This window comes from Pecten maximus, chromosome 1 (genome assembly GCF_902652985.1).
Source record: "Pecten maximus chromosome 1, xPecMax1.1, whole genome shotgun sequence".
NCBI classification, from domain to species: domain Eukaryota; kingdom Metazoa; phylum Mollusca; class Bivalvia; order Pectinida; family Pectinidae; genus Pecten; species Pecten maximus.
In genome coordinates this window covers 55,297,393-55,324,222 of record NC_047015.1, presented here as the reverse complement: position 1 = coordinate 55,324,222, position 26,830 = coordinate 55,297,393, and the positions used below count along the sequence as shown (strand labels likewise).

At 35.3% G+C, this 26,830-nt stretch overlaps 1 protein-coding gene across 1 annotated transcript in view; it reads right to left on the bottom strand.

Annotated features, from left to right (window-relative positions):
• Positions 1–5,836: 5,836 nt before the first annotated feature.
• The window catches only part of LOC117338412 (kinesin-like protein KIF19), a 50,384-nt gene continuing 29,390 nt past the window's right edge, over positions 5,837–26,830 (bottom strand). The window contains exons 6-20 of the mRNA XM_033899771.1: positions 23,447–23,572; positions 22,612–22,891; positions 22,097–22,281; positions 19,240–19,393; positions 18,729–18,825; positions 18,315–18,392; positions 18,027–18,085; positions 17,641–17,825; positions 16,905–17,118; positions 16,509–16,627; positions 16,026–16,126; positions 12,339–12,882; positions 11,857–11,893; positions 11,591–11,626; positions 5,837–11,097 (exon numbers count right to left, since the gene is read on the bottom strand). Of these exons, the coding sequence (XP_033755662.1) occupies positions 10,985–11,097; positions 11,591–11,626; positions 11,857–11,893; positions 12,339–12,882; positions 16,026–16,126; positions 16,509–16,627; positions 16,905–17,118; positions 17,641–17,825; positions 18,027–18,085; positions 18,315–18,392; positions 18,729–18,825; positions 19,240–19,393; positions 22,097–22,281; positions 22,612–22,891; positions 23,447–23,572 (2,328 nt within the window). The 3' untranslated portion in view covers positions 5,837–10,984. The remainder of the gene's footprint in view (positions 11,098–11,590; positions 11,627–11,856; positions 11,894–12,338; positions 12,883–16,025; positions 16,127–16,508; positions 16,628–16,904; positions 17,119–17,640; positions 17,826–18,026; positions 18,086–18,314; positions 18,393–18,728; positions 18,826–19,239; positions 19,394–22,096; positions 22,282–22,611; positions 22,892–23,446; positions 23,573–26,830) is intronic.

Sequence of the window (26,830 nt, the reverse complement as noted above, 5' to 3'; positions counted from 1 at the left end):
ATAGTAGATCCGTTTTCTATTGACGTTACAGGGATAACAGACAAGAAGCCATTGATTGCAAATTTTAAAAGTATGCGGCCGCTATAAGAAGCATTGCTTAAATCTAGAACGCAAGTTACAAAATTAAAAAAATAAACAGATTTTCGTTAGAAAGGTAAATATATTATGCATTTAAATTTTATACATGCTTATATGAATATTGGATTTACAACAAAATCAGACAAGTTTCTATTAGTATAAAACTCACGTCCCTGATGCAAAATATTAATGGATTTCATTAAGGAAAAGCATATATCCTACATTATTCTTTAATTTTGTACCCGTTTGAACGAATTATCATTAGGTTGATGACATATTAAAACCGTGTCTACTTGAATCTTGGATTAATGACATTTGTTTAGTAACAAAAGATTCTTGATACTGTAAACTTACCTATTTTAGCGGTGGAATTATTTTAGCAGTCTTTTCACTGAATTCCAATTACGCTAATTGTATTATATTTTATATATATATATTATATATTACATAATATTTTCTACAGCAAGTACCTTACTTGTGTGTGCCAATAATTCAGACTAAAATTTTAGCTCTCCAAAATAAGTATATTACAGTATCAAATTAGATAATGCTCCAGTTACATCGTTTGTCTTTAAAGCTTGTTTGATTCCAATACAATGTTATATTACGGTACAAGTATATAATTTTAGGTAAGACACATAGCCTATAATCTATAAACATGGACAGTTTCTTATCCTTGTTTAACTTGATCCATGAATAACCATATCGTGGAATACTACATTTTGGTTTGAGTAGAAATAATGGCACAGAAAACGGAATATAACCTCCATTGTGCCCTTAAACTATTCCGGGCTTTAACACTAATAGGATTGACAGAAGACCAATGTTGTTTAAAGTGTACCCCTGTCTCGTTTACATTTATACTGAACTGTCACTACCTAAGGTGTGATTATATTGTCTGACGATTAACAAAATGTCGATATGTGTCCGGTAGGTGTCGCTGTCGTAAAAGTACATGTCTATCAATGTTTCTTAGCTTGGGGTATCGGAACCTGTGATAGCGATCAAACACCTTTGTGGGAATTTCTTTTATCTTCAAAAGCTTACTGTGTTGCACTTTCTAACTACAAGTAATCGAAAATGTCTTAACGCCATTGGTCACCATAAGGTGGCGCTGTCGGTATTGTTAAACTTTCGTCGTTATTATCCGCTAGATGTCGCTATCGACTTATAACTAGTGCTGTGACGACATTTACATAACGTCCAGCACATCAAACAGTCCCGTTAATGAGTTATGTAAAGAAAATGACAGAGAGGAAATTAACCGCGAATTTACGACCGTAACTCTCCCGGAGACATACCTCAAGTCTCGACATAATTTGCTCATATGCAGTATTAAGGGGTAATCGCGATCTTGTGGAAAATTGAGAACAATTTCTCACGAAATAAATCACTCTTATTTCCATCTCCCTTCAACAGTCATTTGACAATATCCATATTTACTGACCTCACAGATTTAATTTGGAACTCTTTAGAATGAAGGTGCACGTCACAGCTAGGTAGTGTATGGCCTTAATTTATTTATGTCGCTATATTTTAATTCTTTGGTGGGTCATTGATTTTAAAATCACACGTTTCCTTATACATGTATAACATATTTATTTCATTTCCTTCTCTGCCATTTATTTGTTTGCTCTGTGTATGGAATAATAGAAGAAATGAGAAATTGTTGTGATGACGTCATTCACATACATTATTAATTTTCGTCCCGTGTCAGATCAGTTAGGTTGACTTATTATCTAGCTAAGTTTTAAAACTGTAAAAAAAATGATTAATTCACAATTAGGAAATCATCATAATGGCACTGCTTTAGGCAAACATGTTCTGGTATAATTTTTATGCAAAAGATGCGAAATTCTTATACATTATGTTAGATTTTTCCTTTCAAGATATTTTGATTTGCATATTCAAACTAAGGGTGAAACACATTGAATTTCAGATACAAATATGGCCTGTTGGGGAAGATTTTTTACGGATTAAATTTAAAAAACATTTCAAAAATCTTTACGAAAATAATTCAAAAGATTATACTCCTTTCAAATAAGCTTTGTGTATGTAAATTTCTGACGTAATATTTATTGAGTGGTTAAGTGGTCAATATGCACATCCATTGAATTTTGTATGAATATAGCAATACATATATTTACCTCGTAGGTTGTCTGTCAGATTTATTAAGTCGAAATTGATGTAACTCTTACGTAAACGCGTGGTTGTTATTGTCAATAGCTTATCTACATAAACATTATCAACAAAACGAATCAAAATATTGCGCATATCTAATTTAATTGGCAACGGTTGACTGGCTTGCATCGAGATGTTCAGTTTACATATAGAACACAAGAACACATACACCTGTATGTACGACATATACATAATGGTTTGTTAAATACTCGGTCTCCGGAACGGCAGGACAGGGCGACATTCATCTCCTTTTATCTCGTACGTTTCCGATTTCTTCCCTTTATTCTGATTTAATTGACAGAAATGGCACGCGACTTTATTGAACTTCAAACTTGATGTTATGTAGCTATACACCTACCTGTATATATCGATGATATCCAACACACCTGTGGTGGCGATACGGTCGCCCAGCGCGGACAAAGCCTGCACTGTTGACGTCAGAGTTACATAATGGTCTCTTATCTGACGTCATACGCTAAAGACGTTAAGAAACGCGATCATTTATCATTATACCCGTAGTTATAGAGGGAATGGTCAGTCAATAGTCGAGAAATTTCAGGAAGAAGCCATTCTTGGAGCATTACCTAACAGCTTCGTCAGTTAAATATGCCTTTTTTTCATGTTTGATGAAAACTGTAATGCGACATGGAAATTCAATTTGTAAGGTCTATCATTCCTTGGATTTTCCTGAATCTCTTAAAGGGAAATGAATGGATGAAATGAATGGATGAAATGAATGAATGAATGAATTATTCAACTACATTTCACGTTTATTTTCCGATAGCTACTAAGCTTATATTCCGTCTAACTCCGAAACAGTGCTTATTGTTGAATTTGAAATTCTCTCATTCGAAATTTCTCAAAGTAAAAATTACGCATACAGTAACATTGACATCATTCAAACAAACGAGGGTGATACGATTGACAAATCACATTTTGACCGCCAGTTTGCTGAAGCATGTAAACTCGGAGTGAGCCAATCTTTTTGTTTTTGGAGTTTAGTACAAGCAGATTATTTACGTGATATCTTTGGTTTGTTTTTGTTTAACGTCCTATTAACAACCAGGGTCATTTAAGGACGTGCCAGGTTTTGGAGGTGGAGGAAAGCCGGAGTACCCGGAGAAAAACCACCAGCCTACATGTACAGTCAGTACCTGGCAACTGATCCACGTAGGTTTCGAACTCGCAACCCAGAGGTGGAAGGCTAGTGTTAAAGTGTCGGGTCACCTTAACCACTCGGCCCCATTACGTGATATTTACCATTGTATGGCACTGCCACTATATAACCCTACCAATTCAGTTGCGAGTTCACCAGCTTATGAACTGCCAACTGAAATTTGAATTTGAAAATTTCAAAAAAAAATCGCACGACAAATAAAAAATCGCAGATGGTAAATATAATAGCGCGCTTCATGGAATTTGCCTCTGTCCAGTTGGCATTCATATCGACTATGAATGCCAACTGAAAGCCGTTCAATGCTTAAATATCATTTCTCCGGATAATATATCTCCGACTCTCTAGTTAGCTTTGTCTTTAAGAACGTATTACGTTGTAGATTAGGTTGTGATCCAAATCTGTGTTTTAGAACATTTGTGGCCAATGCTTCGTTCCGTACATGTACTAAGAGCACGACATGGATCGTATTCGATAAATCCACAGGGAGTCCTCAATTGAACATAAGTCAGGTATATCAAATTGTTTACTTAGCTTGTTTTATCGAACAATTGGAGAAAAAATACATTCCAAATGCTGTAGATCTAAAGAATATCTGGCCCGGTTTATTTACGGCGAAGTATTTGTGGGTCAGGTTTCAATTGCTTTGTCCTCGTCTATTAATCGCCGTCGACCACAAACAAGTAACCGTTTATATGACAAAGATAAGTAGGCCCTCTCAATGGACATATAAGTACTTTAAACCCTCGTAGATGTTCACAATTGTTGGCCGATTAAACTACTTACTGTCTTCCATGGTAGATTGAGGAGGAATTCGTACTGATATGTTGATATTGTTGTAATGGACTGCGACAATCTCGGAGTAATGACATACGTCCATCGCGGCCACAGGGACTTGAGGGTTTGTTACAGTCTACGTGTATTTGGACCTTCCCTATTGTGTATAGCACATTTTGAGACGTCTTTTCATTTGTTTGTTTTTTTGGGGGGGGGGGGGGGGGGATATATTAAAAATAAGTAAAAATGACAGTGGGGTAGCACATTTAGAGACGTCTTATGAAATGGGGGGGGGGGGGGGGGGGGGGGGGGGGTTAAAATTCGGTATTTTAATCTAGACCAGGTTCAGAACAGATCAAGAGAAATAAGATGTTTTAGTAAGATATCAATTTACTAATGGCCAAAGTGTACTACATGAACTAAATTTGTCGACCGACTTACCGGCTGTGGATAACACCATCATTGACCCTTGGTGAAAATCACACCGTCGCTTTTTAAATATCATAATGTATATGTTTTCTAACGACTATCGTGCTTATATATTTCATTTGTACTTTACACTAATGTAATAGTTATAACTGAAACGGAACACAATGACTCGACATGTCGTCAAATAGATGTCTAGGCCTATGCTGTTGTGTGTTGTGGTTGTGTCCCTGGCAATACACTTTACACAAATTATTCTGGGTAGCCTCGAATATGTTGCTCAATGATGTAGCCACCAACTACAACAAGTAACACCATGTCCCAAATGACCTTGTATGTCCAGTGGATGATAATCTGGTCAAATAAACAAACTTGCCATTCTGATACTAACTACCGTTGTATGATACAATTGTGTACCACATTCCAAAGCAGTCCCTCTCTGGCTTTCGCACTGCCATTGTCTCATTTCACAATGTTTTGTTGAATTAATTTAGTGGGTATTAGACCAAGATAATACCTACATAAGCCCTCTCCACCATTGTCCAGGCACATGATTCAGGATTCTTCAATCATAAGACACATACAAAATGCAAAATCACAACGGTAGACAAAGCATATTGTTAGCAGTAAGAACTATCAAACTTGTTAAATGGTAATGTCTTGACTTCAGGGGTAAATATGCAAGACTTTTTAGAAATTTCCAAATCAGAGGGAGGGACACGGCAATGGTCTCCAAACGACTAGAAGTATCATGCAACAATGAAGGCCTATCAAAATTACACTACTGCTGTCGTCCACTCTATTCCATTGACCAAAATCTCCTAAGTTTCCAACAGATTTCTTTTGATTTTAGTAGGCTTTACAATAATGACATGTAGCTAATCTTTTCAGAGAAGCAAAAGTCATTGCCCCTCCCCCATTTTTGGCATTTTCGCTCGTTTTGGATGAGTGGTGTTTTTCACCAGATTGTCTATGAAATGTTTTAAGCTATATATATTGCTTAATCAAACATATACTTCATATAGACAGATTATCAAAAAAATATTGGAAAATTAATCTCATATCCCTGATAATGATAATGGCATTGATATAGACCTTACCTAAGAGGTACTCCTTTTTAACTGACTGCAGCCAATACACATCACATAGTTTAACTTGACTGTGTTTGCTTTAGATGTAATGAAAACACTGACAGACATATTCAATCTATTATATCTTTATTTGGTTTCCTCAAAGAAGTGAAAATAACTTACTTGAATGTCAATAAGATAGAACTTAGTATCACATTATTATTGGTATTTAACTTTCAAGTTTATACAAAATATCCAACAATATAAAGCAACGTTCATCAAGCAATCATAATTAAACATGATATTTCATAATGAGAGACAGATTAAACAGAAATATTGAAAAAAATATTCCCATACCCCTAGAAAGCATCAAAAAGTTATCTATGGAGACTAATAATAATGGCATTGATTTAGTCCTTACAAGTATGAAATTCTTGCTTTCCAAAACATATACCAACAGATACAATTTCAAACACAATGTAATGCTTTATTTAATCTAAAAAACATTAATATGTATATCTAACATTGTACATTTATTAAAACAAACTACAACAGATGAAAAAGTTCTTATTTCCTTACAAGAAAAGGAAAATGTTTAAGGATGTATGCTACTTTCTGTGTAAAACAAATCTTCAAGAGAGATAACTCTGAATACAAGTGACAGGGATAATGTGAAAGGTAGCATATAACCTTAATCAGGAGATTCTTCAATTTAACTCCGACACAAATCACTGGTATGCTTGTATGTCACTGTTATACTTTGGAATGAATTCTTTAACTCTAGCACAAAACGTACCATACACCCTTAAGTTGAACGAGAATACATTTACATTCTGAAGTATAATGATCTAAAACAGTCTGGAATGACATACAAATGATTTAAGGCACATTATCAGAGTAGAGATGTGGCATCAAAATCCCCTTGTCATCACAGAACCACCAGCAATCGGCAAGGGAGATAACTCCAGTCATTATGCTTATTTCTGTCATGGCAGCATTACAACTATGTTCATTATGAAAATAAAATCATTCCCTGCATTATAAATTGTCTCATTTTTATTTCAAAATGGGTAAAAATCCTTACTGCAAGCAGCAGTTTTTTTTATATGAGTTCTGAATATTTCTGTTCTTTCCCAAACCAAGAATGCTAAGCCAGATGATTTGCATGTTTTCAGATTGGAATGTATCATTATGTATTCAATTTTGATAATTAGTTGATGAAAGCGCTCTGTGCAACTATTGTAAACAGGAATTCAGAATTACTTGCAGATAAGCAGTCTACTTAGAATATATTAATGTTATATAAGTTCTCGTTGACTGAATGACACAAGGCAAGACTGGCTATGTCAGTGTATGTGTACTTTGTTCACTCATTAACAAAAGGAGAGGATCTGTCAAGGAACGTTCTGGATAACATTCACTAGAAAACCTGCCATTTAAAACTAGAAATAGAGGTAGCAGTCAATACTCCCGCACAAAAGACAAAGTAGAGACATGTTTTTAGCACAAAACGTTCAAAAACATATACATGAAAATAGGTCAAAATGAAGATTGTGTGATACACTAATATGTTCTCACATAAAATTGCACTTAGCACATAACCAATACTTCTGTCTGAACATTGTGTAAACCAATCGGCAAGCCACAATACAGTAAAGCCAGGACGAATATGTGTTAAATGTTTTGATTACACAGTGCAGATGATGCTGACATATTATCTGTATATATATTGTATCATAAAACAAAGCAACAACAGCTGATGTAAATCTCAATGACACTGCCGCAGTACATCAATAATATACAGGATCCAAATAAAGTGATTCAATTATAAATAGTTACCCCCAAAAATATTGAAAAAGTAAATGAAAAAGAATTCAGAATATTGCATAAAATGTGGAGAATTTTAAGTAAAGGTGACAAATGGTTTACAGTTATACATCAGTAATGATAAAACAAAATCACTTGCTCACTATGTGGGCCATCCACAACAAGCTAGAGGTTACCCACTCCTTATTTAGGTCCCAGATTTAAATAAGGTCACATATTCATAATTTAGGTCATTGACTCGGTATAAAGGTCAGCCATTCATTATTTAGGTCACAACTCACAAGTTTGGTCAATGACTTCAAATTTAGGTTACATTTCACAATTTTGGTCATCGACTCACAATTTAGGTCAAATCTTACAATTTTGGTTTATCACACTACAGTTTGTGCTCTCTGGCAGTTTGTGTTTCTTAGAAGCTGAGAAACGGGCCAGTCTGTGCTATCGTGGTTGTGTCCTTGGGCAAGACATGTTACACTTATTGCTCTGGATGGCATGCAATGTGCCCCCTGTATGATGTTCTGTGAGGTAGCCACCAGCTACTACAATAATTTTCATTTTTAATGAATGATTGAAGAAAATCATGCATCATTTTCCAACTACAAACCTGATCACGATCTGTCTCTTCTCTCACCATCTCTCTCTATATACTCTCACTATCTTTGTCTTTCTATACTCTCACCTTCTCTCTCTCTCCTCTCACCATCTTTCTCTTTCTCTTCTATACTTTCACCACTTCTCCTCTCTTCTCTCACCATCTTTCTGTCTCTTGCTCTCTCTATTCTCTCATCATCATCATCTCTCTTTCTTCTCTTCTTGTAAATATCTGAGTCAATCAAACAACTTTGTGTAGTAAAAATAACTCTCGGATTAAGCTGTAAAACTGTAGGATAAAAGGTCCAGGCTGCTATACACAAGGCAGATATTTACAGACTAAATCTACATATCACAGTCAGTATAATAAGCAACGACATTATGTTGTCATGTGGGACACACTTTTCAACTTACACCTAGTGTATCGCTTCAGCTGGAAACACTGAGCTTCATACACTATAATGCATTCAAACACAACATGGCCAAAACCCCTGTCACAAAAATCTCACAGTGACAAAATAAGGTGTTTTTTTTTTATATATATATCAATAATTATAGACTTGTTCTTATTTTACTCTCACAGGTGAAATGTACCTCTTTAGACACAGCACTAACAAGTCTGATTTATTACATTGATTTTAATACAATGTTGAATGGAACATTTTTAACACTAGCTTCAACATCAGTTGTATATGTTCCTTTTTCAATTATAAACAATCCTTTACCGGTATATGAAATTTGCATAGAATTGAACATAATATTTCTGAAGTATTTCTGTATGACCTAAAAAGTGTATGAGAGGCTGCATATTGATGAATGTGTAATCTTGTGATGCTTTTCACATGTGTAACAATAAGTATGTCACATGGCACAAAATAGCGACGAAGTCGGTGTCAGTCAGCAACAGTACAAGGGACTTAACTGTATAACAAATCAGACCTTATGACCTGACAATAACATCCTTCAGCGATTCAACACACTCTATGGGATAAAACATATAGCTTCCGCTTCAAAAACAAATTACAGTAATATTTCATAATGAAATGAAACCAGGTTAACCTGTAATCAAAACTTTTTTCAAAGTTAATGATTTTTAATGTGGTAGCAAATTCAGTTGTTACTGTTTCAATGACCTTTATGCGTAGTAATTTACAGACAAAACTTTAATAGATTATAATTTACCATGCCATTTATGTGGTTAGATAAAACAGGCCAAATAACTTTCTAAAAATATTAAAATAATTTCAAATATTTTCCTATTTCAAAAAGTTATTTACATTCATAAAATTCAAACGAAATGCATAAAATGTAAAATTTGGCACATGTATACAATCACTTAGACATTCATTCACAGCTTACTGTATGTAGCACATAAGTTTACTGGTAGACAGATACAAAAGTCATAAGGTCATAAACAGTTCACATACAGATACATACATGTATGGATATTGCAACCATTTCAACAATGATATCACAAGCAATATACTTATTTCCAAAAAATATACATTGACAATGCAGCAAATCTGACATTTAACATGATGATTTAAAATATTAACAAAACAAACAGACAAAAATAAAGACATGGGACTAGACATTGATATATTTCCTACAAAGCTGTCCAGACGACGAAAAATTATAGTTTTGTTCACACTGGAATGTTAGTTAAGTATACAACAGTTTCCAACCTCCATGTTTTACAACGATGACAGACGTTTAGGATATACCGTATACCATTTGGCCACTAGATTTAGCACTACATTCACTGCTGTAAGAAGCCACCCCCTGAACTTCTTGCTTGATTCTTCTTACATTCAAACCTGTCTAAAGTGGCCACTCAGGGAAATCAAAACAGAAAAACCTTTGGTTTTTATGCTATCAATTAGACCTAATTTTGAAAAGCTGTGTGTTCAGTTACATATACATGTGGCAAAAACAGAAATCATAAAGGGAGGACGGAGAGCACTCTGCAGCATTTGTACCAGGGAAAGGAAAATACAGCACTTGGAAAATACAACTATTCAGATATAAGTTCTCATTGAGGTATATGTAACATTTAGTCAAAAATTTATGAACCATATTAATAAGCATACTACAACAGGAATTAATATCACAGAAATTTCTGTCAGTTTTTTATTTACTGGCAATATGTCAAGCAGAAAACGTTATCTCTGTTTTAAATATTCAGATCGTCCTCAAACATTTGAAAGAAAAAAAATCATGATACATGAAAATTACAGATAACAGTAAAAACAGCTGTATACTTCATTAAAGGGGACAGCAAAATCATTCAACAAAATGTCCAGTGGCTGTCCGATTGACCGTACACATGATTGTAGACTTACAGTAACCAGGACACTTATGAATGTAACATAAACCCAAATTCAATATATAGTTATGTTAACAATGAATATAACAAAACAGTTTCATTTAACTAGGGTATTACAAGTCTATTCATTAATGTACAAATTCACCTTGTATGCAGAATACATGATACTTGAAATTGTCAAACAGGTGCAAAATCTAAAAAGTGACATAATATTTTATTATTCTGAAACTCTAATTATTAATCATGATATCGGTCTAAGTATCAGATGTAATTAATTTCCCTATATAGTAGTGAAAAAGGATAGCCAACCAATGTGATATTTCAGATTTCCTTTTAAAGTCTAATGAAAGGGATTTGGATGCTTGTAGTTATGTACACCAATTCCATAGAAAATAGTGAAAACCTTCTTTCTCTTTAAATTCTGATACACTTTCCAACTAATAATCGGGAAGTCGTGCAGATCTTTCAATCAAACGTCAGCACCATTTTTATCTGACCCCTGGATTAGGTCACAGGTCAGGTCAGAGGTCAGTCTCAGCGTGGGAGACTAAAGCCATGTACAGCGATGTCTCCCTTCCTGTAACTTGTTATTGTTGGTACAGGATTTTTAGACTTGCTCTGAGGGGTACTTCCTCCTGATGAATCACCTGTGGAGAGATAATTTCTAGTGAGTGATCTAGGGTTATAATGACATGTAACATGTGAAATAGTTTAGTGAATTGTCTCCCTTGCATCGAATGACAAGAACACAAAACATTCTAGGGAATTATCTCTGTTGGGATTATAAATGACATGCAACAGCATATAAAATAATTAGTGAATTATCTCCCCTTGATTTTAATGCTATGAATGCAAAACAATTGTGAATTATCTCCCTTGCACCGAATGACAAAAATACAAAACATTCGAGGGAATTATCTGTTGGATTATAAATGACATATTTACAACATTAACATATTTTCCACACTAAATACCCTCTACAACACTTGGTTCACTATATTAAATGTGTCTGTGTATATAAAATCAGGTGATACAGGTTTGACACAAAATGATTAATACAAACATGCCTTAAGACATTCAATGCCCTTTTTGATAAGACTGATATTAAATGCGTTTTTAATAAAATTTTCATTTTTTTACCTTTCTGTCCTCGTTTTGTTCTTCCATAAACATCAACTGTAACAAACAAATGTAGATTTTAATAAAACAAACACAAACCATTTTCTATATATTTCAATTCTTGATATCAAAACAATGAGGCCAAGCAGAAGTACCTTTAATATAATGGTCCCTGGACACACTGGTCAAAATATTTCCTATTATAAGTATTAAAACATTTTTAATCATTATAAGCAGTTAAACAAATTCAGTCGTTATCAGAAAATTGCTTTTTATAAAATATTTACCTCCATGTCGACCTCGACCAGCATTCATTTTTGCATACTACAAAACAAAATTACATTCTGTTAGATAACAAATTAAACAAGTGAAATTTTACAATATCTCAACCAAAATGGATGCATAAATGAAGGAATACTGCAACACAGTAATCTAAAACTGCAAAACTTAATCAATTTATGACTGAACTGCTTCAACCACATCAACTGATACATTTTCTTGATTTTACAGGGCATTAAGTATTGTAATGTCTGCAGTAAAGTACATTATTACAAAAGAGGTAAAAATTACACTGTACTGCTATAATCTCCAGTCGGAAACCAACTAATTGGTCACATAGAAGTTTGTTATAGTGCAAAACATTACTTCTTTATTGCAACATTTTAGAAATGCCACATAAGGGAACACATACAAATGAATTATGAAATAATTTTGCATAGAAAATCCAATACGGTTGTGATTCTCACACAAATTAAAAACTGTACGATACCTGTGAACTGTAGCTGTTGTCATAACCACGTGTACGTCGGTTACGCTTCAGGTCCGACTCTTTGGTTCCTTTCCGCACAGCCCGTATCGGTGGCAAGTTACTATTGTCTGTGTTTGCACTCTGCTTTGTTGCATTTGACAAATTATCTTCACTTGGAGGTTTGTGAATTGATGGGAGCACAACATCATCGTAACTTTGGTTATGTCTTGCCAAAGTACGAGGTGACAAGTATGCATCGTCATTTGAAGGTCGATATAATGACCTTGGTTCCCCATACTGCCGCTCAATGTTAAGAAGGTTGTTCTGTGCTTTGGATCGTTTCTTTGCGGCCAGGGCAGCAATATTGCGTGTGTTGCTAGTGATGGTTGTGCGATCGTCACTATACACATTGATAGGTTGCGGACTGTTATGTCGAGATGAGTGTGGAGATCGTGGAGTACGAGGACTACCATTTAGATTCAAGTTATCTCCCCAATTCACAGACAAATTGTCATCCCGCAAACGTTGTGCCTTGGCACTCCTAGAAAACAACTTCTCTCCCTCTCTGGAAAATTATTAAAACATTTTGTATTTTTCAACACTTATCAATGCAAGTTCAAATTCATAAAAAAAATTAATTAGTGCAATTTTAATGTTCAATTAAATTACAATGATTTAAAAAAAATATATTCATAATATTTTTACATGCAGAGAAATAGCTGAAAGGGGGAAAAGCTTAAAGGAGAAAAAAGAAAGACTGGAACAAAAATAGGTATATCTAATTATTTACTGAAGACATTAAATTCTGGTTCAAGGTTTTGAGCAGCTATTTCGTATATTGTATTACATAAATCTTGCAAACATACATCCAAAACAAGCGGCGTTTTTTTTTTTTTTCATTTTTTTTTTCATTTTTCTCCCTCCAGATCATTAAGGTCTTTCATGGGTAACGAGCAAAGACAAGGACAAGCACAACTTCATTGCTGCAATTACTAGTATACATTGGGGCATTAATACAGAAATTTTGAAGACTTTTTACCGAGCAGTTCTCAAATTATGTTACTATAAACATGTGAACCCACTTCAGCTCAAACACAGCAAAGGTTTTTCAAGAATTCTGGTAATATTTCTTCATATTTTTGCTAACTTGATCACTAATTCATGTTAAACAAGAGGCCCATGGGCCTTAACGGTCACCTGAGATTTGAAATATTTCAGTTAATTTAATTTACCCTTTTTGGCCCCGCCCATCAGCCCTCAGGGGTCAGTCAGGGCCAACATATGCATATTATCAAACTTTCATCCCATGCTGAAAATGTTAACCAAGTTAGAATGAATTCCAATAGAAATCAAACAAATCAGTCAAAAATGCAATTTCCCTTTATAAACTATAGTCAAATTTAACCCCTCCCCAGGGGAAAACTTATGACCCCCGGGTCATTAAATTAATAAATTTTAGTAGAGCACCTTAAGACCCTTCCAACTATGAAGAGTATTTGATTCTACCTTATTTCGGTCTTGAGAAGAAGATTTTTGAAATTTCAGCCAATTTGACCATTTTTAGCCCCGCCCATCAGCCCCTCCGGGTCAATCAGGGCCAACATGTGCATACCATCAGACTGCCATCCAAAGCTGATAATGTTAACCAAATTAGAATGAATTCCAATAGAAATCAAACAAATTATAGTCAAAAATGTGATTTCCCTATATAAACTATAGTAAAGTTTACCCCTTCCCCAGGGGCAAACTTGAGACCCCAGGGTCATGAAATTCACAATTTTAATAAAGCATCTTAAGACCCTTCCAACTATAAAGAGTATTTGATTCCAACTTATTTCGGTCTTGAGAAGAAGATTTTTGAAATTTCAGTCAATTTGGCCCTTTTTAGCCCCGCCCATCAGCCCCTGGGGGTCAGTCAGGGCCAACATGTGCATTCCATCAAACTGTCATCCCATGCTGATAATGTTAACCAAATTAGAATGAATTCCAATAGAAATAAAACAAATAAAAGTCAAAAATGTGATTTCCCTATATAAACTATAGTAAAGTTTACCCCCTCCCCAGGGGCAAACGTGAGACCCCTGGGTCATGAAATTTACAATTTTGGTAAAGCACCTTAAGACCCTTCCATCTATGAAGAGTGTTTGATTCCACCATATCTGTGAGTAAAGAAGAAGATTTTTGAAGTTTTAGTCAATTTGACCCTTTTTAGCCCCGCCCCTCAGGCCCCTGGGGGGTGGGGACCATATAATTTACAATTTTGGTTGACCTTTAGCCATAAAAGCTTCCTGCCAAATTTCATTGAATTTGGTTTAGGGGTTTTGGAGATGAAGTCGAAAATGTAAATTGTTTACGGACGCACGACGGACGACGCACGACGCACGACGACGGACAAAAGGGGATTAGAATAGGTCACTTGAGACTTTGTCTCAGGTGACCTAAAAATGCTTAACATCATGGAAGAGACAAATAATAAAACTTATGTATATCAAAGCAAGTTTTATTGTTATATTTTACATTTTTCATATTACTACATTGTACTGCTCCGAAATCAAATTTCGGGCATTCACTATTTATTTTTGAACAGTTTATAAATGTGTAAAGTATGAGGGGCACTCATATTTGTCTTATTAGATTTTTTGCTATAAGCATAGTACTCATTTTAAACCAAAAAATATAAATTTTTACCGATTATTTTTCCTTCTATAGGTTATAACTTACCACTACCCCCCTTAAAATCAAAAATACGGCAAAAGTCCATTTTTCAATATTTCTCTAAAATAATACATCTATAATAGAATTATTGCATGGAATTATCTAACAGATTAATATTTATGAAAAATACACAAAAATAAAGACTGTGTGTATATTTGTAAAGAAAAAACATGGCAAAAATTTTAGTTTTTCTTTATTATTTTTCAATTCCGGAACTTTTGGTCCGGATTCCGCCTTCAGTATTAGTTGCCAAATTGTACTTCCAGCAAGCATAAACAAAGATCGTTTTCACATGTTAAAACATTTTGCTGCCGTCTTATAAGAACATTTAGGCATAGATTGCAGTAAGTTAACTCTGTGCATCACTATTTCATACTTCAGATGCAGTTTCTATTATTTTTATCAGCATAAATGTCCTTAAAATATCTTTGAACTGAATGTGCCTCTGGCGACCTAGTTTCCTCGGCTTTTGAATTTTCATTTCAGATACGAAAATAAAGTAGTTTCAATAGCTAATTGTTACGTTTTTAATATATTTCAATATATCCAATTCCACTACAATAACTCTTCTGAATCACATATAACACGGGATTCTGGAAATCCAACATGAAAGTTAAGATAGAGACAATATTTATTTCAATTGCCCAGGGGAACTCAAAAACTACTTGTCCCGGGCGTCGGGCAAGTGGATTTTTACACCCCTGGTCACTCCACGATTACATCGTTCTTTTTCTTTCTGCTGCGTTTTGGTTTGGCTGATGCAAAGCGACCGCGTCCGTCTCGACGGTACGCCATCTTTGATTTACTTTCGATTTCGCGAGAGTTCCACAAAGAACGACAACTCAAACGGGGATTCCCCCAAATCCGAACAGTGACGGAAATATCCGATCAGTTACGATTCCGTTACCCATGAAAGACCTTAAGTCTACGAATGGGTCATTAAAATAAGGGGGACAACTTGCTGTAAAAATGCACATTCTATGAGGTACATACCCAAACCTGGGAGTGAGTCTTGCATCCTCCTCTTCCAGGGTACTCAGCTGATCGCCCTCATCTGCAATGAAGGAGCGGTTTATACGACCTCCTCCTCCAATCTGCAACAAAAGGACACAAAGATCATGATCAATTCACTGACAAAAATCATTTCCACATACAAAAACTTGTTATTGGAGATTCCCTGAATATATAGATAACTACCAGGTAAAATTTTTGTAACGTTTTTTTAAAAAGTATTTTCACCCCAGTCCAGTCGGTTGAAACAAGATTGAATTAATTATCCTGAACACAACACTAATAACTCATCTCTATAATACAATAGCTGCCGCCTAGTATGACCTAGTACATGTTTAACTCTGTAATGAGTGGTTAAATAGGAACCTAGAGTAAAAATGTTGATGTGAAATTAATTTAACCATCAACGTACAATGAAGTGACTATATTGTACAGAGACCTATATTCTCCCACAGAGTTGCCTACCTTGAGGTACTCTGGACTGAGACCTGAATCTTCATCTGTCAGCAGAAGCCTATCATCCAGCTCCAATTTATACAGGTCATACAATTCTTCTAGGTCTTTCGGTGTTGCTATATTCTTTTCTGTAAAACACAACAGGAGTTATTTCCCTTTCGTTAATAGGATTGTTATATTATTGCAAGATGCAAAACAAAAACAAAAAATAAACTCCAGTGTCTGGGTAGTTTTCTCAGAGCAATTTTAAAATGCCAAGGAGACATGTATAATCTTAAACATTTTAGACACATGATCTTTTAGTAACTGGCTTTTACTATTAACCATATTTAATCTTAGCAACATAAAAGAATGTGATAATATTTCCACTTGCAAGCTTGACAATTTTATTGTTCCGAGCATTACCTGCTAGAAGAACCCGCTGCCTTTTAATAATTTGGTCAGTTAGGTTCTGGTGTTGTCGGAACCTCGACAATACCATGTCCTTTTTCTTGATCTGGAACTCGCGCAGCAGACAAGCGGACTGGACCTCTGTGTTCTCTATCTCTAAGACATGTACTTTGTACAACAGACTAAGGATCTCACGTTGGTCTTCACCATTGATGCGCTGGGGAATGTTCTGTCAAAACAATGCATTATGTAGTATACAGTAGATTCCTTATCACCATATAACGGCTATTTGTCAAAATGAATATTTCAGTGATTTATCATATCTGAATATATACCAAAATTGATAAATGATACATTATGAAAGCAAGGTGATTAGGGGCTCACATAGATATTCTCAAACCAATCTCACTTAACAAATATAAAAATGTACAGAGGTTCATGAGATATCTTGAAACAAGACTTCTTTAGAAGTGGTCTAGTTTGACCATTGACCTTCAACCTTGACTCATGGCCACCAAAACTTAACCTTAACTTGTACACAAACTATGCATTGACAAATCCGATTACATTTGATTGGACACAAATATAAACACACAGATTAAGAGATCACTGTAACCCATTTACTAAGTGGGAGCTTTAATGGTAGAATATTTGCAGAATCTATTTTTACGAGATTTCAAAATTTTATAACCTGATAATATATGTGCTTACTGATGAGAATTACTCCCCCCTTAAATAAACATAGACTCACCTCCTGTAGTCTATTGGTTTTAAACTTGGCTGTTTCCAGCTCCTTCTGAACAGTTCCCCTAATTCTCTCTGTGCGATGTTTCTCATCATGCAGGACCTTTAATTCTTCCCGTGCCATGCGCACTTCATCCGGTTCCAAGACGTCGTCCGAGCCGAGTCCAGACAGTTCCAGGGTCTTTGTATCCTCTGTTGTTAATAAACAATATCATACACTGACCGAGCTAATTTGTAGCATATTCACAACTAAAAGCATTATTACCTTAATATGAAACAATCTATGTCTGAAGACTTGATCATGTTACTACCACTGATCAAAGCCCTTTAAATGAAACCACAGGAGTTATTTCCCTTAGTAGCATGATTTTCGTTCTAGGAGAGATCACTAACCTCTGTACATGTCCTCGCCACCTTCTCGCCGTGGTAACTTGGCTTTCTCAACATCCCATCTAATAAAAAAGAATTCATAAATAACACAGATAGCATTTTCACATACAATAAACAGAATTACAGACAAGGTGAATCTATTTCTATCTTTTTCATTATCTTTTCCATTATAAACTTTTGTAAAGTTTGTTCTTCAAAGCATGCATTTCAATCCATATATGTTAACACTCTGTATTATCATAATTCACTTACACAAATTAACTTCCTGAAGTAGAATATATAGATACTTACTCGCTAATAATCAGCTGGTTACGATTCGTCTCTAGACTTATTTCCATAGATGCATTATTAAGCTCCATTAAACTTTTCCTAGGAAAGAAAGGAAAAAAACTAATTTATTTTCTAAGATCAAAAAGGACCTTAACTGTGAAAACTGATGAAATTTTCTTTTAATAGATCATAGTATATGTTTATCAGGTAAATTGAATTAATTTGTCCACTGAAAACTGCAAAGTCAAACGATAGAAAAAAATTATTTCTATAATGTATTAGGTATTTTGGCAAACCAAATCAAATTTTTGATCAGTGAAACAAGTGGATGGTTCAAATATTTTACATTGAAAACAAGATTTTTTTGTTCCCTAAACACTGGGCTGACTGTTGAATAAGCACTGATAAACAAGGTTTTTCTGTCTTAGTACTGACCTCAACTCCATCTGATCCTTGAATGAGATGAGGAGCTGTTCCTTGACTTTGTTTAGCTGTTCCCGAGCTTCCCCATGTTGTGCTGACAAGACCTCAGCTGTTAAAAGTCAAAAGATCAAAAAATTGTAATGATAACCTTGACGTTGACCCAACAATCCTGAAACTCAAACATGATGGAGACATTATGGTCCTTGGTAACAGTGAAGTTTAATCATGATCCCTCAAGGAATGATGCCGCAAGAGTTCTGACAAAACTTTGATGTTATAATTACATACTTCATATATATATACTGAAACCTTGAGTCCCGCCGGTTTCACTGGTAGAATCCTAATAAGGATGAAAGGATCACTATCCTAAGACAGGTATTCATCCTATACAGAAAATTTTAAGTGAAACAGAGATTGTGACCATATTCTATATGCATAGCTGACATCTATAGCATTGACTGTCCCAAGTGAAAATCACTTAAATAAATACTTGCTAAGTTTGATCTGAATAACCTACACTCACCTTGAACAGTTTTTATTTTTGCACCACTAACAGGTCCACTCTCGACCGTGTCCTGTAGTCGTACCCGGAGTCGATTAATCTCCTCCCTCAGCTCCTGGATGATGTTAGTGTACTGGGCTATATGATACGATACATCCGCGACATTTCTTCGAACCTTTAAATGAATAAAGACGAATCATTTTGGTACATATACAATTTTTTTATTGGTAGGAAATATTAAGTAAAGGATGGCATGCAAACACATATTCTCATCTATAGGTGAGACCAACAACTTTGTTTCCTATACTGTTGTTATGCTCTGGATTAATCAAAGGGCCAAAGGCCCTGAGAAACGTCAGGGTCTGAGGTCATAAAATAAAAAATTTTAAATTGAATTTATAGTTAGACATCTACATTTGTATTAGATGAAATGTCTTAATCTGGTTATTCCTATTATATATATATTAAAGAAAACATGTATGATTAACATATTTATCTGCTGAAAAGTTTCCAATAGCTGAGTATAGTTCTTTCTCTGACCTAATTATTTAATGTTTGTGGAAGATTATTGATATACATGTACAGTCAAACCTGCTCTAACGACCCCCTGTATATAACGACTGCCTGTCTATAACGACCGGTTTTAAGATTCCCCGTGAGATTTTACTATATAACGACCCTCTGTATAGCGACTACCTGTCTAATGTGACTAACGACCGGTGATTTCGGAACGGCGGTCGCTAATTTGTTTTCTATAGCGACCGATTTCTGTCAGCCATCTTCTGCTCTCGGCAGTCATCTCTCATAAAATCCCCGGAAATTCAGACACATCGACCCTGGCCTGATTATACAACAAAGGACCACCACAACCCTGGCCTGAGTATATAAACAAAAGACCCCTACCACCTGTTAGCCTATAATTACTGTAGCTGCCCTGGCCTGGGGCTCGGTAAGAGAGGAGTCGGCCACCATGCGTGTCGGTATTACATTACAACTGTGCACAGGTGGCTTCATTTGACACGGTCAGTTAATTTTGTGATTAAAATTAGGATACATCACTTCAATAACAAACACTGGTCATATCTGTCAACAAGATTTACTCACATGAAAACCAATAATGCCTTTCTTAATCGTAGCTGTCGGTACTAGCGTTTGTACTGCCGCCATCTTTAATTAGTCAATACTAATAAAAAGTCGTAATCTGACACAAATATCCGGATTTCAATTTGGGTCAGAAAAAAAAATGGTTTTAAAAAGTAAGACTATCTAACACAAAATAATTAGTAGTAACACAAATATAATTAATTAATTATTGTGTATTCTTTTTCTTTATTTATGAAAGAAAGGGAGATAATTTGATAGATACATATAGCATTATTTCAGAACAAAATATTAAAAAAAATTATCCATAAGACCATTTTGAGTTATACATTGTATTTTGTGTTTGGGTCCACAAAATCATTAAATATTAAACCCTTCAGATTTATAAAGTTTATGCATTTATTTAATTTCTGACTGGTCTTCTGAATGCCCTGTTCAATGACAATTTATTTATGGCAGTTTTAAGTAAATTGGTTGGTGCAATAATTTTGACCTGTCTATAAAGGCAACCTGTCTATAGTGACCGTTTTTCTGCCTCCCCTTGGGCGGTCGCTATAGACAGGTTTGACTGTACTTCTGAATCAGTAAAGCTGCCTGTAAACTTGAAAAAAAATTCAACTGAATGACGGTTTATTAACAGTTACATGTACTGTACAACCAGAGATATAATCCAAGATGTACACACCCTAAGTTTTTTTATCTATACCATAAGATGTTAATTAGGCCTAGCAAACACCTATTGTATTACCCCTAGTAACATCGAAAATGCATATTTCACCTCCGATATAAAACTACGGTCGCGCTGTCGGTCACGCTGTCCGACGAGACATATGTAGGCCTACAGTTTTGACAAACAAAATGCTAGTACTGTGGTATCCTACATCAGTCACGGATCATAATCGTTAGATTCTTTTCAAATAAACAAATAATAATCTGATTTAACAAAATCCTCATGAAAAACAACATTGTAGTTTGTTACAACTTGCCATCAATTCCTGTTGACATTTCTTGCGTATTCTAGCGACATACAAATAAATATGAAACTGCGAACGGTCGCTGGTTTAATTACATTAGACATAACCGCCATTTTGGCTGATGATCACATGATTAGTCACGTGACAGCTGAATTGTTATCCCTGTTTCGCTGCAGAACTATTTATAGATTTGTAAATATTTGACTACGTAAACACGGTTGGTTTTAGGCTTATATGAAATGTTCCTGCATATGATCTCAGGATGAACAGCTTTTATGAGTCTAAGACATGTGGACAGCTTCTCTGTGGACGCATGTAAATTTCCATGACGATCAAACTGAATTTTTTTACTTTCGTTTTCAAGGCAGGATTGAGACAGAACTACGTAATCCTACGCCAACAAAATTGCATATACTGATAAAGGAAAATGTTTTTTATTTATAGTCTAAAATAGTTTAGAACACCGAAAATTCATATTTCATTTTAAGTAATTGCAGTAAACACGGGAACCATCGGTTAAATCATGTCAATAATTGCTGTGTTAAAATAGGAACTATAGTGTGGCTGGCGGATGAATATCATTTGTATTACAGAAAAGTTGTTAGCCGGAAACAAATGTGTGATTAACAACATTTACCCACGACTGTAACGGCAGGTGCCAAAGGCATCCTGACGTTAAAAACTGCAGATAAATTTTAGAAATTTTACAAATCTTCTGCTATAACTTCAGTGCATGCACCATCACCAGACACCTTCTGACAGTCTTGATGTGAATATCTGTAAACATGTTGGGAGTTGTCTACCTTTGTTCTGATATGCTTGGCTCGGTCTGCGTATATAAGGGTGTTGCGGGATTCCTCAAAGTGTAAAGAGGCGGGGCTGATGTGGGCAATCATCACTGTCTTACAGTTGCCACCTAGTGCATCCTTCAACAGTCTGGTTAACTTGCTGTCTCTGAAGTTCACATATTTTGGTCCATTCTTGTCACCTAAAAGTATAAATTATGCCCACAGTCAATTTGTTGGACAACCGTTTTGTTATCATCTATATCAAATTTAGAACAGCACATAAAACCTCTGTTGCCTTCTTGCAAAATGAAATCGGTCATTTAATTTATTATTCAGAAATTGTACAACTAATGTTGGAAAGAACATTTCTGTCACCGTAAGGGAGATAATAGCCTTAAACTATTCATATTGTTGAGATTCAGAGCATTAAATATTTCTTTCTTTATAGAAATTCCGATTTTTATATATTACTTGATTAACTATTTGACTTAAAAAAACATAATGTACACTCCTATTCTTTTGAAACTTACTGAGGGCATTTATACAGTTGCCGAGAGCAAGCAGAGAGCGGTTGATGTGGGCGCCCTCTACCATACGTTTGCCCCTGTTGTGGGTAGCAGCAGCACGCTCTGAGCCTGCCAAGTCCACCATAAAGAGTTTACCCATACGGACCTCCTGGCTCGTGTTTCGTACACGGTTCTGCTGTTTGACCAGGACCTGTAGGACGGCATGGGAGCGTGAGGATGTCTTGTTAGCTGCTGTCGGCTCCTGTGTTCTCTCTTTATTCCCCATCAACAGCATCTCCATCACCTTCGAACACAAAAATAATATGTTTACAGCAGGGAAAACTTACCTTAACATTATGGAAATTATTACATACAAATTGTCCTGTTTATCACTCATTTGCTTTACATAATTTCTGATCTCACTGTCACAGGAAATATTAATCTTTCATCTGTCTTCACTTAAGCATTGATGTAAAAAAAAATTCAATTTCATCGAGGTATGAAAAAATATTTGTTTGCAAAGTGTATGAATCCGCGTAGTGGATTCTTACAGAAGTTTGCAAACAAATTTTAATTAAGCTTATTATTAATTTTTGAAAATAATTTTCTAATTCAAAACATGTTTTATGTACAATTTTACTGGTTTTATATGAGATTCTATTTCTCAAATCAATAAGCAATGTCAATTGTCGTATTGTGATGTCACATATTTTGCGCCGTTAGTGCTATGAAAAAAATCTCACACAATCAAAAAGCCGCATTCTGTAAACAAACAATGGACAATTAATTATATCAGTCTACTTTCCATAAAGACATTGGTAAAAGCAGTAAGTAGAGACCAAGATGGCTGTGGACTGACCTCACTTGTTGTGTGGGTGGTCACTTCAGACAGTCCCGCCACCTGCACACCACCCTTGGCATCTTCCCTCAGTTCAAGGATTCCTGACGCTGGACTTAACAAGTCTCGGATCATCTCATTGTAGATCTAAAACAAAAGATATAAAAAATATATTGAGTTGTGACAGAGATACCGCCTTTCCCCACCAATAAAATAAATCTGTTCAGGGGTTAATAGAATACTAGTACAACGATTTTATTTTAGAAGTGGTCAGGTGACAACTTTACATTGACCAGTGATCACCAAATTCTAATTAGGTATAGAACTTGATGGTTTTAACATGAACAAAATCTGTCCAGGGGTCCATAAGATATTTTGTAACATGCTGCTCATATCATGAATTTTATGCTTTTTATTTTGCAATTGATTTTGTACATTATAGTACCATACCCTGAATCTAGATTGGGAACCAGGAGTGTTATGTTATTAGAGAATATTTACATTTAATTGGCACCACAGTCTCCTACAGCTACCTCAATGTTAATCTGGGCTGCATTTATGAGCGTACAGATTAAGTCAAGATCACATAATTTGGGTGACAGATAAATAGAGTAGTTAATTGTTACCTGCTTATGGTCAAAATAGTCATTGATTTTCAACACATATTCAAGTGCCTCAGATAATAAACAAAACTTAATGATTTCATACACATGAATTGTAATTCTTATCTCAACACATCTGGATATTGCATAACAGGTAGTACTTGGTTAATACAAACACACGATCACATCCTTATCATAAATCAAACAATTCTGAAAAAAATTCCTACATTGCAACCAAATCAACCTTCTGATGTTAGTTTGTAAAATTGATGTCTTTCGTCTGTATACAAGGCATTCAAGGGTGTTTAATTAGCTAGGCTTTGATCTACCCTTACAAGATTCCCAAGAGACAGATAACATGTATTCCAGTATCCATGAGAAAAGTCTGTTGAATGCTCCACTCATCCTCAGTAGTTGTATATGATACATGGGATATACGGGGTATACTCTGTCATAAGCTGGGGCATTCTCACATCAATAAATAACAGGTTTCTGTGCTGTAGTGATTGATGGGAGGATTACAGAAGAGAATTGTGAATTAGTGGCTCCATTGTCTGATACAAATTATAATACTGGGCCTGACGGAATGCATGGCGTGATGGGGTTTCCCGGGATGGGATACGGGGCATGATGGGTTTCCCGGGATGGGATACGGGGCATGATTGGTATCCCCGCATGGGATACAGGGCATGATGGGTATCCCTACATACATTAAGTTGTCCACTGGGTGGGTATTTTCACATTTAGGAATCATCTGGTCCTATAGTTTCCTGGATCATTACATTACCTGAGGTATTTCCTGCGAGAGTGGTCTTGTATATGGCAGTTCCACTGTGACCATGCTTGTGATATTAGATATACAAAGCATACTGTAAATGTACATATTACTATTTCATATCAGCAGTCAACTTATTTTGACAATTTTTGCTCTGAAAGCATTGTGCTACATGTAAATTACAATCATGATTATAATTACAGTTGCCAGGGGTCAGTCAGGCTAACACCTGCATACCATCAAACCGCCTTCCAAAACTTCTAATTCTAACCAAGTTAGAATTATTTCGAAAAGAAATCCAAGAAATGATAGTCAAAAATGTGATTTCCCTATATAAACTTTAGTAAAATTTACCTCCTCCCTAGGGGCAAACGTGAGACCCCAGGGTCATGAAATTCACAGTTTTGGTAAAGCACCATAAGACCCTTCCATCTTTGAAGAGTATTCGATGCTACCTTAATTGGGTCTTGAGAAGAAGATTTTTGAAATTTCAGTCAATTTGACTCCTTTTGTCCCCGCCCCTCAGTCCCTTTGAGGGTATGGACCATATAATTCACAATTTTGGTTGAACTTTGGCCATCAAAGGTTTCTGCAAAATTTCATTAAAATTGGTTCAGCAGTTTCTTAAAAGGACAGACGACGCATGGCGATGGACAACAGGAGATTAGAATAAATCACCTGTGTCTCAGGTGACCTAAAAACAAACATTTTCAATACATACATCCTATTTTATGCAATACTATTGTATCGTTTTGAAATCAAGTAGGCGTATACCTGTGATTAGAGACGTTTCTGTCATGTCATTTCTTAGTGAATGAAAGACGAGAAGATAAGTACAATTTCAGCATTTTAATATCTATTTAAATAATTCCTATCATGGTACATAAATAATATTACTGTAACACACGATAAAAAACCAATATATGAAATCTACAGCATGGGCCACGTGTCTCCACAAATTAAACAACTCAACAGTAATTATTTTCTAACTTCTTTGATTTCTTGGGTAAGTTAAAACATGTTCACTTCTGTAAAAACCTGTTAAACAGTGTTACCCAGCCAAGGTTGTGACTTAATCCGCTGTGTCAAATAAGTTCTGCCTGACCCATGTTTATGTAATTTAATAACAAATTGAAGCGAAAACGAGATATTTCCTGTGCCTAAAATTGTAAATAATTTACCAAGACGTACTATGAGTATTTTAATGATACATTTTGTTGGAAAATACTGTTTTCAACTTTGGGATAATAATCATTTTACATAGATTTTATGAAAAATATCGGGATCAACATTTTACTTTGGGTTAACCGAATTTTTCGAATTATCAGAGTTTTTATTACTAAGAAAAAGAACGGTTTTGGCGCGGGGGGACCACGGTAATTAACAAAGTTTGACTGTACTTTTATACCTGAAATACCAAAGTAGTTAAGAATGTATCTCTCAAATAAAAGACTTACGTACTTCTGAGGGGAAGACACAGAAACTGCCATTAGGGATTTAGTCTTTAGGGATGTAAAATTTTTTAGACTAATACCCAGGCATGTAATGAAATAAAGTTATACCTATGTATACTGGTACATTGCATCAACAGCTATGCATCAACAGCTATGGATGAAACCGGTATCTTCGTAGACACGGGTATCAGATTATGTATATTGTTCATCCAAGATTTATGGAAAATCTATGAAAGCTGATGATTTGTTTTCACATACACACTATACACAGAGCTTTGTAACATGCTTCACCACATCCCAGCGACACCAATACTGTCAGGACCAAAACATAATTATATACCCATAACTAGATCATATCATTGTAATGGTATCAGCATGTCAATCGGTTTTCCCCCGTGTTACGATCTTAAGATTGTTTTCTGAGTCCCACAGGTCTCTGGCATGTTATATGTACACCTTCAATATGCCAATGTAATATATAAGCTTTGAATATTAATGAGTAAGCATGCTACCTGTCAACTGTAATTAATCATGTGGACTCAGGCATGCTATCTAATTAACTGACAAGTGAAAA